This window comes from Drosophila navojoa, chromosome 5 (assembly GCF_054131105.1).
Source record: "Drosophila navojoa isolate 15081-1374.11 chromosome 5, UAZ_NAV_1.0, whole genome shotgun sequence".
In the NCBI taxonomy this organism is placed as follows: Eukaryota; Metazoa; Arthropoda; class Insecta; order Diptera; family Drosophilidae; genus Drosophila; species Drosophila navojoa.
The window spans coordinates 25,379,668-25,394,391 of NC_142893.1; the positions used below are offsets into that span (position 1 = coordinate 25,379,668).

Sequence of the window (14,724 nt, forward strand, 5' to 3'; positions counted from 1 at the left end):
CATTTCAACAAAACCATTATACCATGATTTCTCATTTGCACTGGGTTCAGTGGTATAATTAATGGTGGGCCAGCCTTTAAACTTAGGGCCATGAAAAACAGATGTTGGCTGATTCTCACATTTACCAGATTTTCGTAAAAAATTTTGTGGGAATTGGTCGAACCGTTTTATATATACATAACAAAAATACCTGTTGCTCGTTGACTTGACGTGGACTGTACATAACTCTCTCACTCTCTCTCTCTCTTTCCCTCCCGCTCCTTCTTTTTGTACTTCTCTGTTTCTCTTTAACTTTACGGAAAGTTAGCGTCAACCAGTTAAGTTGGGGTAACGGGAAATAATTGCATTTTTCCAGTAATGCTCTCAAGTATCACTTACAAGGTAAACTTTTTGGGACTGCTACTCAATTGGCAATTAACCATTTTTCGTGGCGATTTGTTGGGCAGAAACGGAAGTGCGCCTAGCGCCACTCCAAGTATCAATAGCGCCACTCCGACCTAACTAACAGATGAGGCAATTGTTGACAGTGTGGGAGTACGGGCGGGAGCTGTGAAATAGTAGGCGAAGAAGTATAGTTTTAGTCGCCGATTTGCATACTGCTTAAAATGTAAATAAATGTTCAACTTGATAAACATAACAATAGCAGACGATACGTGGGCGCTGCTGCTGCTAAAGTTGGTGTTCTTTTTTGACAACTGCGTCATGTAAACGTAGCAAGTGACAAACCAGAATATTCACAATTTACTTTAATGCTGCTCCCCTGCCATCGAATTCTGCTCTTTGCACCACACACTCATGAATAATGCAACTGTATAGGAGCATAAACAAGTATTCTATATTGCATTAGAAGCGAGAATCTGGCCGACAATTAAAGCCACATAATGTTAATGCCAAGCGACAGTTTCTGCAGCCGAATTATGCAAATGCCTAGAATTTTGACAAGGGTTCTACGCACTCCGAAAAATCCAGCCCACGCACTCAGTCATTCACTCGAATCAGCAAATGCGAATCAATCGACAACAAAAGATTTCTTTTAGCATATAGCCCACTTCCAAAGAAACAGCTCTCTTGATACTATCAAAATTGAAGAGTCTTATAACAAGTAGATATAATCGAACTTGCCTCGTTTTATAGACTTTGGTATTATATCATTATACCTTGAACCCATTATCTTCTCACTGTTACATAATTTTAACAAAACCATTTTACCCTGATTTCCCATTTCCATTTGTTGAATAATTTCTTTGATGAGTTAAATGATATAATAAACTCGTACTGCGTTTAGTCACTAACCAGATAAACCAGAGAGAGAGAGAGCAAGGGAAACATTGAGCACAGAGGGACCTTTTGTTCAACCATCGACCATCTCGGTCGAGCGCATGAAGCAAAATGATTGTGCTTTCGAATATTTTCGTAGCCTGAACCTAAAAGTGAGGAGCCGAGCATATACGAAGTTGTGTGGGTCGTAATGTCAAAAAAAAAAAAAAGTGCGCAAAACACTTCACACTACGTGTGAAATACTTATCATTATTTTCTTATACAACCAAGAACATTAGAAGTACATTTATATTGTTTATAGATATGTGTTTTACTAAAAATCTAAAAAGTATACCCAATCTGTTCGGACCACAGGCTAAATAATAATTTCATTTGCTTACCTATCGTGTTCAGCTTGCAAATTCAAAGCATTTGCAACGATAACAGCTTTTTCGACGAAAGCTTTACGTTGATTTCCCTTATTATGAAATCCATGGGTTGAAAGTGTTTATAAGGCTGCACTGTGTAAAGCTTTCTAGAAGATTCAAGAAATCAATCAGAGCGCGCCAATGTGGGAGCCGATTTAAGTAATTCAAGTGTAATTTTCAATATAAGAGAGGGACTCAAAAGAAAATGGTGAAGTTGTCCGTGAACGAGATACGAGGCCTAATGCAGAAGAGGCGTAATATACGCAACATATCTGTTATAGCGCATGTGGACCATGGTAAATCGACACTCACTGATTCGCTGGTCTCCAAGGCGGGTATTATAGCGGGCGCCAGGGCTGGTACCATGCGATTCACGGATACCCGTAGAGACGAGCAAGAACGCTGCATTACAATCAAGTCAACGTAAGTTCGACAAAGATTATTTCATCTACAATACTTAGTGATTTCCGAATGCCGTCTTCAGTGCCATTACCATGTACTTTGAAGTAACGAATGACGACTTGCGATTCATCACGAATGCGGATCAGCGGGAAGATGACACGAATGGTTTCCTCATCAATCTGATCGACTCACCTGGTCATGTGGACTTCTCCTCAGAAGTAACCGCTGCACTTCGAGTCACGGACGGCGCCCTAGTCGTTGTGGATTGTGTTTCTGGAGTTTGTGTGCAAACAGAGACAGTACTAAGGCAAGCGATTGCTGAGCGAATTAGACCCATTCTCTTCCTCAATAAAATGGACCGAGCTTTGCTAGAGCTTCAATTGGACTCTGAAGAGCTGTACCAAACATTCAAGCAACATTCATTGTGGAGAACGTCAATCTTATTATAGCCACCTACAATGATGATAGTGGCCCCATGGGGAATGTCTTTCTTGACCCTTCAAAGGGCTCCGTCGGATTCGGTTCAGGTCTACACGGTTGGGCATTCACTTTGAAGCAATTTGCCGAAATGTATGCTGATAAGTTCAAGATCGATGTGGATAAGTTGATGAAGCGGTAAGCTCTGCGACAATATAATCTCAATTCTAAGTTTTCATACTGAAGTCGTTGGAACGAATTTGCTTTTTGTTAAAATGTATGTAACAGGCAGAAGGAGGCGTGGCAGACCCCACAAAGTATATATATTTTTGATCAGGGCGACGAGCTGAGTCAATTTGGCCCTGTCCGTCCGTCTGTCCGTATGTATGAACGCGTCGATCTCAGAAGATATAAGAGCTAGGGACTTTAAAATGTCCGTATATACAGCGCGCATATCAAGTTTTTCACTAAAAAACGATAACTCATTCCGATATTTTATCGATAAATAACCTTTTCGATAAATAACCTTCCACATCTTTAAAGCTAGAGCACTAACCAGAGAACACATAGACCGGACACGTAGTGCAAAGCGTTTTGCACACTTATTTTCAAGCATTGGTTCCCAGACCGTTCGTATTTGCTCGGCTCCTCACTTTTTAGGCTTGTGCTACTAAAATATGGGAACACAAAATCATTCCTCTTCATGCGCTCGACCGAGATGGTCGATTGTTAAACAAAAGATCCCTCTATGCTAAATGTTTCCCTTGCTCTCTCTCTCTCTCGATGCTCTCTGCTCTCTCAAATGTGTATATGTGTGTATGCATGTGAGCACAAGCAGCAGCTCTGAGCTGCCAGCTCACGAAAATTGAAATTTCTTCGCAGCAAGAGTCCATGCCTTCCCTTCTGTGTGAAGAGTATACCGAACTTTTCAAACCGTTTGCTAAGCTCGTACAAAATTTGTTTATGTGCTTTCGATTTTATTTGTGGAAAGGGTATGAAAGCGTTGGTGCTCATAGTGAAAATGCTTTCGCGACGAGCCTGCACGCACACACTCTCCCTTGCTACATGTACTATGAGCATTTGTATGCCTGTGTGCGAAGCTCTTGCTGCTAGTAGCAATTTTAAATCCCAGCATTTGCATTTGGGTGATCTTGTGAAGTGCTCACATACATATGTATGTATGTATGTATATACATTTGATTGTGTGTGTATGAATGGGATCTGAATCGAACAATTATGGGATATCACTTGTAGAAGCATTTGTATGCCCATGTGCTTTTACATGTGCGTGTGTGTATGTGCATGTGTGTATGCATGGGACGAGAACATTGGTGTGCATGTGTGTATGCATGGGACGAGAACATTGGCTGCCTACCTCAACTAAGAATTGTCTGAATGATTTTGGGCTCGAATTGAAGAGGCGCAGTTATAACTAAAGTGACAAGTGCATATGCCAATTCTTTTTAGAAGTTTTTTTTTTTATTGGCATGTACCTGTATATGTATGTAACTATATGAACAGGTACAAAGGATCGAAAATCGCATCCCATTTGTATACTGAGCCAAAAAAGGTACTAAACTTTTTTTTTTTATTTCCTTCTGATAGCCAACCCACAATCATTAAAATTAAATCCAGGTGCTTAAATATAAGCGCGAGTTACCCGCCAGTAACTATACTACACACATACACATACAGTATGAGTTATTCGACGGTCACAGTGCCACAAAGAATTGGCATATGCACTTGTCACTTTAGTTAATCAGCTACTTACATACATAAATATATACATATGTATGTATGTATAAGCGCGCCTCTTCAATTCGAACCCAAAATCATTCAGACAATTCTTAGTTTAGGTAGGCAGCCAATGTTCTCGTCCCATGCATACACACATGCACACCAATGTTCTCGTCCCATGCATACACACATGCACATACACACACGCACATGTAAAAGCACATGGGCATACAAATGCTTCTACAAGTGATATCCCATAATTGTTCGATTCAGATCCCATTCATACACACACAATCAAATGTATATACATACATACATACATATGTATGTGAGCACTTCACAAGATCACCCAAATGCAAATGCTGGGATTTAAAATTGCTACTAGCAGCAAGAGCTTCGCACACAGGCATACAAATGCTCATAGTACATGTAGCAAGGGAGAGTGTGTGCGTGCAGGCTCGTCGCGAAAGCATTTTCACTATGAGCACCAACGCTTTCATACCCTTTCCACAAATAAAATCGAAAGCACATAAACAAATTTTGTACGAGCTTAGCAAACGGTTTGAAAAGTTCGGTATACTCTTCACACAGAAGGGAAGGCATGGACTCTTGCTGCGAAGAAATTTCAATTTTCGTGAGCTGGCAGCTCAGAGCTGCTGCTTGTGCTCACATGCATACACACATATACACATTTGAGAGAGCAGAGAGCATCGAGAGAGAGAGAGAGCAAGGGAAACATTTAGCATAGAGGGATCTTTTGTTTAACAATCGACCATCTCGGTCGAGCGCATGAAGAGGAATGATTTTGTGTTCCCATATTTTAGTAGCACAAGCCTAAAAAGTGAGGAGCCGAGCAAATACGAACGGTCTGGGAACCAATGCTTGAAAATAAGTGTGCAAAACGCTTTGCACTACGTGTCCGGTCTATGTGTTCTCTTGTTAGTGGCTAGAGTCTCCAAATTTAAAATGTATATTAAGATGCATTTTAAACAATTTCGGTTTTTTGTTATTTATCCCCAACCCCTATATCCACCCCCTCACCATCATATTTGTAAACGGCGTACTTGAAATACTAGAGACTTGTGCTTTGGAATTTACATACATTTAAACAATATGATTACCTTCTGAAAGTTTCATTAAGATCGTACGTCTAGAAATTAAATTATGCGTGTGTGTGTGCTTGTGTTTGTTTGTATGCGTGTGTGTGTGCGAATTATTATTGAAATATCAGTTGTTCGAAGGGTTCAGGGGATCTCGTGAAAAATATGTAACAGGCAAAAGGAATCATCGCAAACCCCATAAAATATACATATGTATGTACATATATATATACATATATATATATATATATATATATATATATATATATATATATGAACACGAATAAAATGATCCCGTATACGCTTTGTGTTTTAGCCTTGCTTTCTCTCACACTCTATCTCTCTTCACTCTCTCTATGGGCTCTGAAATCATCAAGCTCATAAAATTTGAAATTTGTTCGCGACGATCTCAGCTCTATCCTATTGAGTGAAGGGTATACCGAAATCTTAAATGCGTTTGTAATGCAAAATATTAGCGTTTCATGATTATTTTTAGAAAGGGCATGAAACGTTGAGGCGACGAGCATGCACACACACACTTGCACAGTACATGTATGAGCATTTGTATGACCGTGCACGAAGCTTTTAAATATATTTAATATTTCTTCCATAGACTTTGGGGCGACAATTTCTTCAATGTAAAAACGAGAAAATGGCAGAAGCAAGAGGATGCTGATGCCAAACGATCATTCTGCCCATTTATAAAACATTTGCTGCCATAATGAACTACAAAACGGAACAAATTTCGTCATTATTAGAGAAGATAAGTGTTAGACTGCAGCCAGAAGAGCAGAACCAACAGGGGAAGGTGTTACTTAAGACGGTGATGCGCAATTGGTTGCCTGCAGGCGAAACTCTCCTCCAGATGATCGCTATCCATCTACCATCACCCGTTGTAGCCCAAAGGTATCGCATGGAAATGTTGTACGATGGTCCTCACAGTGATGAAGCGGCGATCGCCATTAGAAATTGCGATCCAGAAAGTCCACTAATAATGTACATCTCTAAAATGGTGCCTAGCTCGGACATGGGACGCTTCTATGCATTTGGCAGAGTATTCGCTTGCAAGGTGGTTACCGGAGAGAAGTGCTGCATCATGGGGCCTAACTATGTTCCCGGCAACGTACGGTCTTGATGATGGGGCGTGCTGTGGAGGCCATTGAAGATATGCCAGCGGGAAACATTTGCGGATTAGTTGGAGTAGATCAATTCATAATCAAAACAGGCACAATCACTACATTCAAAGAAGCACACAACATGAAAGCAAGTCAAGCCTGTTTTTCTCAAAGCAACCATTTACATTATGATTTATATTTTTTCGTTTGCAGGTGATGAAGTTCACCGTATCTCCCGTTGTGCGTGTGGCCGTTGAGCCCAAAAACCCAGCTGATTTGCCCAAGCTTGTGATTGGTCTGAAGCGTCTGGCCAAATCCGATCCCATGATGCAGTGCATAATTGAGGAGTCCGGCGAACATATTATTGCATGCGCTGGTGAATTGCATTTGGAGATTTGCATTAAAGATCTGGAGGAAGATCATGCCTGTGTTCCACTCAAAACGTCAGATCCTCTGGTCTCATATCGTATCTGTATCTGTATCAGTATCTGAACGAGATTAAGGACTCGATTATCGCCGGCTTCCAATGGGCCACCCAGGAGGGTGTATTGGCTGAAGAAAACATGCGGGGTATACGCTTTGATATACATGACTGCTGATGCAGTGCATCGAAGTAGTAGCCAAATCATCCCAACAACGAGACGCTGCCTTTACGCTTCAGCAATTACAGCGAGTCCTCGTTTGCTAGAACCAGTGTATCTGTGTGAAATCCAATGTCACAATTTTGCTGTTGGGGGCATACACAAAGTACTTAGCCGTCGTCGTGGTCATGCGTTTGAAGAGTTACCAGTACCAGGAACACCTATGTATGTGGTTAAATGCTATTTGCCAGTCAACGAATCATTCGGTTTTACAGCCGAGTTACGTACCAGTACACGGGGTCAGGCCTTTCCTCAATGTATCTTCGATCATTGGCAATTGTTGCCGGGTGATCCCTGCGAGCCCACCTCTAAGCCATATCAAATTGTTCAGGAGACTCGTGCACGCAAGGCTCTCAAACCCGGACTACCAGACCTTACACAATATTTGGACTAATTGTAAGGTAAAAATAAAAAAAATGGAACTTCATAAATTTATAAACCATGACAGTTTTCTCTTAAAACTAACAACCCCCCCCCCCCCCCCCCCCCCCCCCCCACCCACCTTTTTTTTTCACCTAATCTGTATGTACAAACATATGCATATTTACTATATTATAAAGCACATTTGTTATACCGATTTATATACTTATGATGTTACAAAATAATATATTCATTTAATAATTTATATTTACGCGTCTGCAACTAAATTACAACCTTAATCATTTGAATCGGGTGGGAAAGCTACTCAGAGGAGGTACTTCACTAAAATGCGACAGCTATCGCAAGCTATGGCGATACCATATTTATCGATATCACACAAGTGCTTCTTCTATTACCATGATTACTGTTGGCTGAAAACTGCATTTGATACAAACACTAACCAGAGAACACATAGACCGGACACGTAGTGCAAAGCGTTTTGCACACTTATTTTCAAGCATTGGTTCCCAGACCGTTCGTATTTGCTCGGCTCCTCACTTTTTAGGCTTGTGCTACTAAAATATGGGAACACAAAATCATTTCTCTTCATGCGCTCGACCGAGATGGTCGATTGTTAAACAAAAGATCCCTCTATGCTAAATGTTCCCTTGCTCTCTCTCTCTCTCGATGCTCTCTGCTCTCTCAAATGTGTATATGTGTGTATGCATGTGAGCACAAGCAGCAGCTCTGAGCTGCCAGCTCACGAAAATTGAAATTTCTTCGCAGCAAGAACCCATGCCTTCCCTTCTGTGTGAAGAGTATACCGAACTTATCAAACCGTTTGCCAAGCTCGTACAAAATATGTATATGTGTTTCCGATTTTATTTGTGGAAAGGGTATGAAAGCGTTGGTGCTCATAGTGAAAATGCTTTCGCGACGAGCCTGCACGCACACACTCTCCCTTGCTACATGTACTATGAGCATTTGTGTGCCTGTGTGCGAAGCTCTTGCTGCCAGTAGCAATTTTAAATCCCAGCATTTGCATTTGGTTGATCTTGTGAAGTGCTCACATACATATGTATGTATGTATGTATATACATTTGATTGTGTGTGTATGAATGGGATCTGAATCGAACAATTATGGGATATCACTTGTAGAAGCATTTGTATGCCTATGTGCTTTTACATGTGCGTGTGTGTATGTGCCTGTGTGTATGCATGGGACGTGAACATTGCTGTGCATGTGTGTATGCATGGGACGAGAACATTGGCTGCCTACCTCAACTAAGAATTGTCTGACAAGTGCATATGCCAATTCTTTTTAGAAGTTTTTTTTTTTTATTGGCATGCACCTGTATATGTATGTAACTATATGAACAGGTACAAAGGATCGAAAATCGCATCCCATTTGTATACTAAGCTAAATAAGGTACTAAACTTTTGTTTTAATTCCTTCTGATAGCCAACCCACGATCATTAAAATTAAATTCAGGTGCTTAAATATAAGCGCGAGTTACCCGCCAGTAACTATACTACACACATACACAAACAGTATGATTTATTCGACGGTCACAGTGCCACAAAGAATTGGCATATGCACTTGTCACTTTAGTTAATCAGCTACTTACATAAATACATACATATGTACATATGTATGTATAAGCGCGCCTCTTCAATTCGAACCCAAAATCATTCAGACAATTCTTAGTTGAGGTAGGCAGCCAATGTTCTCGTCCCATGCATACACACATGCACAGCAATGTTCACGTCCCATGCATACACACAGGCACATACACACACGCACATGTAAAAGCACATAGGCATACAAATGCTTCTACAAGTGATATCCCATAATTGTTCGATTCAGATCCCATTCATACACACACAATCAAATGTATATACATACATACATACATATGTATGTGAGCACTTCACAAGATCAACCAAATGCAAATGCTGGGATTTAAAATTGCTACTGGCAGCAAGAGCTTCGCACACAGGCACACAAATGCTCATAGTACATGTAGCAAGGGAGAGTGTGTGCGTGCAGGCTCGTCGCGAAAGCATTTTCACTATGAGCACCAACGCTTTCATACCCTTTCCACAAATAAAATCGGAAACACATATACATATTTTGTACGAGCTTGGCAAACGGTTTGATAAGTTCGGTATACTCTTCACACAGAAGGGAAGGCATGGGTTCTTGCTGCGAAGAAATTTCAATTTTCGTGAGCTGGCAGCTCAGAGCTGCTGCTTGTGCTCACATGCATACACACATATACACATTTGAGAGAGCAGAGAGCATCGAGAGAGAGAGAGAGCAAGGGAACATTTAGCATAGAGGGATCTTTTGTTTAACAATCGACCATCTCGGTCGAGCGCATGAAGAGAAATGATTTTGTGTTCCCATATTTTAGTAGCACAAGCCTAAAAAGTGAGGAGCCGAGCAAATACGAACGGTCTGGGAACCAATGCTTGAAAATAAGTGTGCAAAACGCTTTGCACTACGTGTCCGGTCTATGTGTTCTCTGGTTAGTGATACAAACGTTAGCTATGCCAACTGAAGAACAGGATCCCGTCGAGTTGATGCTAAAGAAAACAGGCTGCATAGAGCTACACTATAAGGTACAGGAGTGCATTGCAGAGACGGGCGACTGGCGCATGTGTCAGGACAAAGTGAAAGAGTTCAAGGCGTGCATGCAAAAATATGTGGATGAACAATCCAAGAAATATTCCAATGTTAAGTAAAATTATACATAAACTCCTCAGTACCAGTATAGTCTTAAGCTCAACAAAACTGGCACTCATCGTGCGCGGAGATCTGAAGATGAGCAAAGGCAAAACAGCGGCACAGTGTGCACATGCCGCCGTCCTCTGCTACCAAAACGCATCCAAAGGTAGTGAGAAGCAAAATGCTCTACTTCAGCGCTGGTGCCAGATGGGACAGCCAAAAATTGTGCTCCGAGTGGACAACTACGAACAGTTAAATGGTCTACAGCAACGGGCACAAAAGGCGGACATAGTTGCTGCCTTGGTAAGAGACGCCGGGCGTACTCAGGTTGAGCCTGGAACAGCTACGGTGCTTGGACTGGGACCTGCAAAAGCTGCCGATGTTGATAAGCTAGTTGCCGATTTAAAACTTTTATAAATACCGTTCATATGTACCAATTAATGTGTTTGTAAATTATGTAATCAATAATATCAGCGGTCTACCCGACTATTTAGTTTCAAGTTTGGCTGAGTAATTAAAGGTCAAAAATTCTACCTAATCTCTACATATACTTGCGCTACATATTATAATTCAAATATTTTTTTCTTTACGAGACCATTTATAGCAAATTTGGTGAATACAATAACTGAAATCAATATTTACTTTTATCGATTCGACAGAAATTGAAGTTATCGATAATTTGAAAACCCATAATCTGAGCGGGCTAAATGGCGATGTCTGTAAGGTTCCAGATCAATTTTGTATTCTGTTTGGCCCTTTTCAAGCTCAGAGGTATTGAGATACACGTTTATACATTTCTCTTTCCACCGGACATTGTGGATATGGTTAAAGACACCGCTTGACCAAACATTTCCACCAAATCTGAAGTTACTCGTTCTGTTATCTGGCGCAGTTTTCCATTCGATTCGCCGCAGATAAGGCGCTCAATTCGGGGCGTGGGACACTGGACCAGAACCGATGTATAGACTACATCTATAAGAAGAGAGCATGGATTACAAGTATAATTTAATTAGGTCTGCGAGGAATTACGGTTCTCCACATTGTAGTACTCCAGCTCGCATTTCAGATTATAGGGAATTTCCTGTGGCAAATAGTCCAGTAAACGTGCTCGCACACTGTCCACAATTAAAGTTTCAGGTGTTTCATCTGTATAGACGTCAGCTGGGTAGACCCAACGTCTTGGCTTGGCACAGTTAACCAGATAGTCCTGTAGCTCTTGTAGACCACTGCCGGTGATGGAGGATACCAAGAAGACATCGCTAAAGTGATTCCAACTAGTTTCGCGTTGATTCAAACGCACTCCCACTGATTCGCACGGCAGGGAAATTTTTTTACTAGCAGTTTTACTACGCAGAGTATCGTTAGTCAAAGTTTTAATCAAGTCCAAGAGGATACGCTTTGATTTCAGAGCATCGACTTTGTTGAGCACCAGTAAGCTGGGCAGTTGGGCATATGTCTTCAGAGTGTCGATCACTGTGGGATGCAAACTTTTGCGAGTCCAACTGTTGGACGCGTCCTGCATAACAGCTATAATATCCGCATGTTGAATGGCATGACGATAAGCACTTTTAAAGCTTTGCTCCAAATGATGTTTTCTTATTTCATGCTGAGTGACCAAGCCAGGCGTGTCGTAGAATACCAGCTGTGTGTGCCCCGTGGTCAAAATCGCAGTGTTTGCTTTGCGAGTAGTGTGCACTTTACCTGATGTGGGACAGACCTAAAAAAAAAGAGATTAGTTTAGCTTTTAGATTTACCACTATTTGTTTTTCACCTTATGGTTAATTATGTTGTTGATAAAAGTACTTTTTCCAACATTTGGGACTCCAATTACGGCTATGTGCAGAGATCGCTGCTGATGCTCATTGTTGTTGTTCTTGTTGTCAAGCTCCTCAAAAGGTCGTACAGACAGCGTTGTTGATTGAAGATTTTCTCCACTAGACTGTGCTGTTGCAAATGATCTACGTACACTCGTTATCCATAAATTGTTTTTATTGCATTTAAGCAATTTTAAAGACGTTGTTAGCCAGTATGAACGCATCGCGGTAATGTGACTAGCAAATTTATCGATACCTATTGATGTTTTCTGTTGTATCATTCGCGAATGCAACTCACATTTCTAACAATCATCGTATCAAGTATCGATACTTATAGTATTAAAAGAAACGGTTTTGTTTAATAAATTCATTATTTTCCTCAAAGAAATAAAGCGGGAATTTATAAAATAAAATAAACATTTGTAATTTTGCATTGCATAGGTCTCAGTAGGTGTCACAGTTAATATGTATATAAAATCAAGAAATCTTCGTTTTGCTTGCTCTACAGCTAAAATACCACAATTAAATACCAAAATAAGGGTAGAGGTTTTGCAGGGTTTTTAAATATTCCATTAAACTAGAATTTTCCACTACTCAAATAAAACTGTATCGTGCTCCTGCACTGAATAGAAATCCAACGTTTTGGCATTGTTTTCTAGGCGTACGACAAGTTCCGGATGTTTGGCATCTATGTAGCATAGTTGCGGAATTTCCCCAAGACGAAACCGTTTCGTTATTAGTCCTTGTAACGTTTGCACCGTTATCATGCGTGGCACCTTCTTTTCCCATACTTCACCTGTCTGCCCATTCTGTATGCGGACTTTAATGAGATTGGATGGCTTGACTTGAATACGCGGAACAAAATCAGCGGGCGAACCATATTCTATACAAAAAGAGAACCTCATTTGAAATCAACTATTACAATTTGTTAGCGATAACAACTTACTATTCACAATCCCCAGATAAGTGCGATGCTTCTTGTAGAATTCGCGTAGCGCATCAGCGCCCAATTTGGTCGCCTGCAGCCATTCCAATGCATATTTCTTCCATATATCATATTCGGCACCTCGTCGCTGCTCAGGTGTTACCTTAGCCTTATTGACGAATTGCAGACCGGCTATGCTGGCCACTGCTTTGGAAAACATTTCATCAAAATTAGACTTCAAATGTGGCGTCTTATTCAAGCGTTTCAATTGTGGCAATTTGTCGAGCTCATTGAATGCCTCAGTCTAAAAATAAATACAAATTATACCAATGGGAATACTGATATTTTAGTTATTGCTCACCTCATTCCATATGGGATTATGAATCAGACTGAGCTGCTCCAGCGAAACAAACATATTTAGTTTTGACTGCGGCTCGCAATCGGGGAGCTGCAGCTGCTCTATTCTATTCTCAATTAGATTGAGAACACACAAGGTACTAATGTTGCCTAGCTTGCACACCTGGTCAAAATCCATGAGTTTAGTACGATGCAAATCGAGTTCACGCAGCTTTCGAAAAATTTCTGTACAATCGACTTCACCCAGTTGACTTAATGAATTTTCCTGTAGGCTCAGCGACTCAATATCCGGCCACAATCGCGCCGTTTGCACCACATCCTGCCAGTCCGTGAAACCACAATTTCCCAAATTAATATGTTTCAAGTGACGAAAAGAGGGCGCCAGCTCAATAACTTGTTTATCTGTGGGCAACAGCAATCGATTTGAGCTGCAAAGTAAAGTAATTATTAAAAATTATTTTCGTTTGCGTAATTAGGAACACGTGCCTCAAGTTCAAGCTGTTGAGCAGAGGAAGCTGCTGCGTTATGCTAGCCACAATCTCCCAGTTCCAGATGAGCGTATGGCTTACATTGAGCGTAGTAAGTTGTGATAGATCCTTCAGGTAACCTGCAGCATTGACTGGTGTTTCATCCACGCTTACCTCCGAAAGCTGCTCAAACTTGCTTTGCTTGCGCGCTATCTTGTCCATGCCCACAACTTCGAAGAGTGAAGCCTGCATTGAAGCCTGTGCTTCACGTATCAACGAAGTATCTACATTTTTGGAATCATAATTGAGATAACGTTCGCGTGCCGCATCTTCAAGCGTGGCAAAGGGCCCTAACTTCCCCGGTCGTATAAAACTGCCAGCTGTAGGCAATCGCGTTTGAAAATATCGTTTGCCATCGACCATGCCGTTGTGCTTGCCCCTCAGCCCGTCGTCCCACTCGATGCCCAGCCAAGTACCACAGTGCCCGTTTACCTGCAATGCATATGAAAGCTATCACATATTCCTTGAAATAACATTTATTAAAACGCCTACCTCGCCCACATATTTAACGGTGCCATAATTATTGGCGATTTTGATGCGTGTGCCCAGCGGATAAAACAGCTGTGCCTCATCTATAACTCCAACCATTGTTCTGTTTTCCTTTCTTACAAAGCCTACTTCTGTGTGTGCACGTCCTATTACGGTATCTCTTTTCTGAAGCATGCAAGTCAAATAAATATTGTTAATAATGCCTCAATATTATTGCAATTAAATATAAATTCTTTATTTTGTATATGATTGACTCACAGTAAATAGTTACAGGGTTGTTAACACTAGGGCTACATCACTTTTGCTAGTACCACTAACACTGACAATACCACTACCACTACCATACAAAAACACTTAAATATCGTCGACAAACGATATTTTTCCCAACTGTTATCATTGGAAGTATTTCAACCTTTAACAGAAA

At 40.9% G+C, this 14,724-nt stretch overlaps 4 protein-coding genes and 1 pseudogene across 6 annotated transcripts; 3 read left to right on the top strand and 2 right to left on the bottom strand.

Moving 5' to 3' along the window:
• The first annotated feature begins 1,582 nt into the window (after positions 1-1,582).
• Positions 1,583-7,521, top strand: LOC108658190 (eukaryotic translation elongation factor 2-like; annotated as a pseudogene). Its single transcript, XR_016197067.1, has 4 exons — positions 1,583-2,108; positions 2,170-2,702; positions 5,955-6,604; positions 6,670-7,521. The product of XR_016197067.1 is annotated as a eukaryotic translation elongation factor 2-like (transcript).
• A 2,489-nt stretch (positions 7,522-10,010) lies between these two features.
• LOC108653996 (uncharacterized) lies at positions 10,011-10,205 on the top strand. Its single transcript, XM_018104974.3, has one exon. The coding sequence runs from the start codon at positions 10,011-10,013 to the stop codon at positions 10,203-10,205; it is 195 nt and encodes a 64-aa protein (XP_017960463.1).
• On the top strand, positions 10,165-10,734 carry LOC108653993 (putative peptidyl-tRNA hydrolase 2). Its single transcript, XM_018104970.3, has one exon. The coding sequence runs from the start codon at positions 10,165-10,167 to the stop codon at positions 10,603-10,605; it is 441 nt and encodes a 146-aa protein (XP_017960459.1). The 3' UTR covers positions 10,606-10,734.
• Positions 10,735-10,856: 122 nt separating this feature from the next.
• On the bottom strand, positions 10,857-12,319 carry LOC108653987 (GTPase Era, mitochondrial). Of its 2 annotated transcripts, none has more exons than XM_089261115.1 (3): positions 11,992-12,319; positions 11,218-11,905; positions 10,857-11,160 (listed from the first exon to the last, which is right to left on the bottom strand). In XM_089261115.1, exons 1-3 carry the CDS (start codon positions 12,001-12,003, stop codon positions 10,976-10,978), a joined length of 885 nt encoding a protein of 294 aa, XP_089117241.1. In that variant the 5' UTR covers positions 12,004-12,319; the 3' UTR covers positions 10,857-10,975. The 2 variants fall into 2 exon arrangements, with proteins under 2 accessions (XP_089117241.1, XP_017960453.2); XM_018104964.3 differs by having other exon boundaries at positions 11,960-12,316.
• A 224-nt stretch (positions 12,320-12,543) lies between these two features.
• Positions 12,544-14,690, bottom strand: Tbce (Tubulin-binding cofactor E). Its single transcript, XM_018104962.3, has 6 exons — positions 14,559-14,690; positions 14,304-14,465; positions 13,771-14,243; positions 13,289-13,712; positions 12,949-13,231; positions 12,544-12,885 (listed from the first exon to the last, which is right to left on the bottom strand). Exons 2-6 carry the CDS (start codon positions 14,397-14,399, stop codon positions 12,593-12,595), a joined length of 1,569 nt encoding a protein of 522 aa, XP_017960451.1. The 5' UTR covers positions 14,400-14,465; positions 14,559-14,690; the 3' UTR covers positions 12,544-12,592.
• Positions 14,691-14,724: the final 34 nt, after the last annotated feature.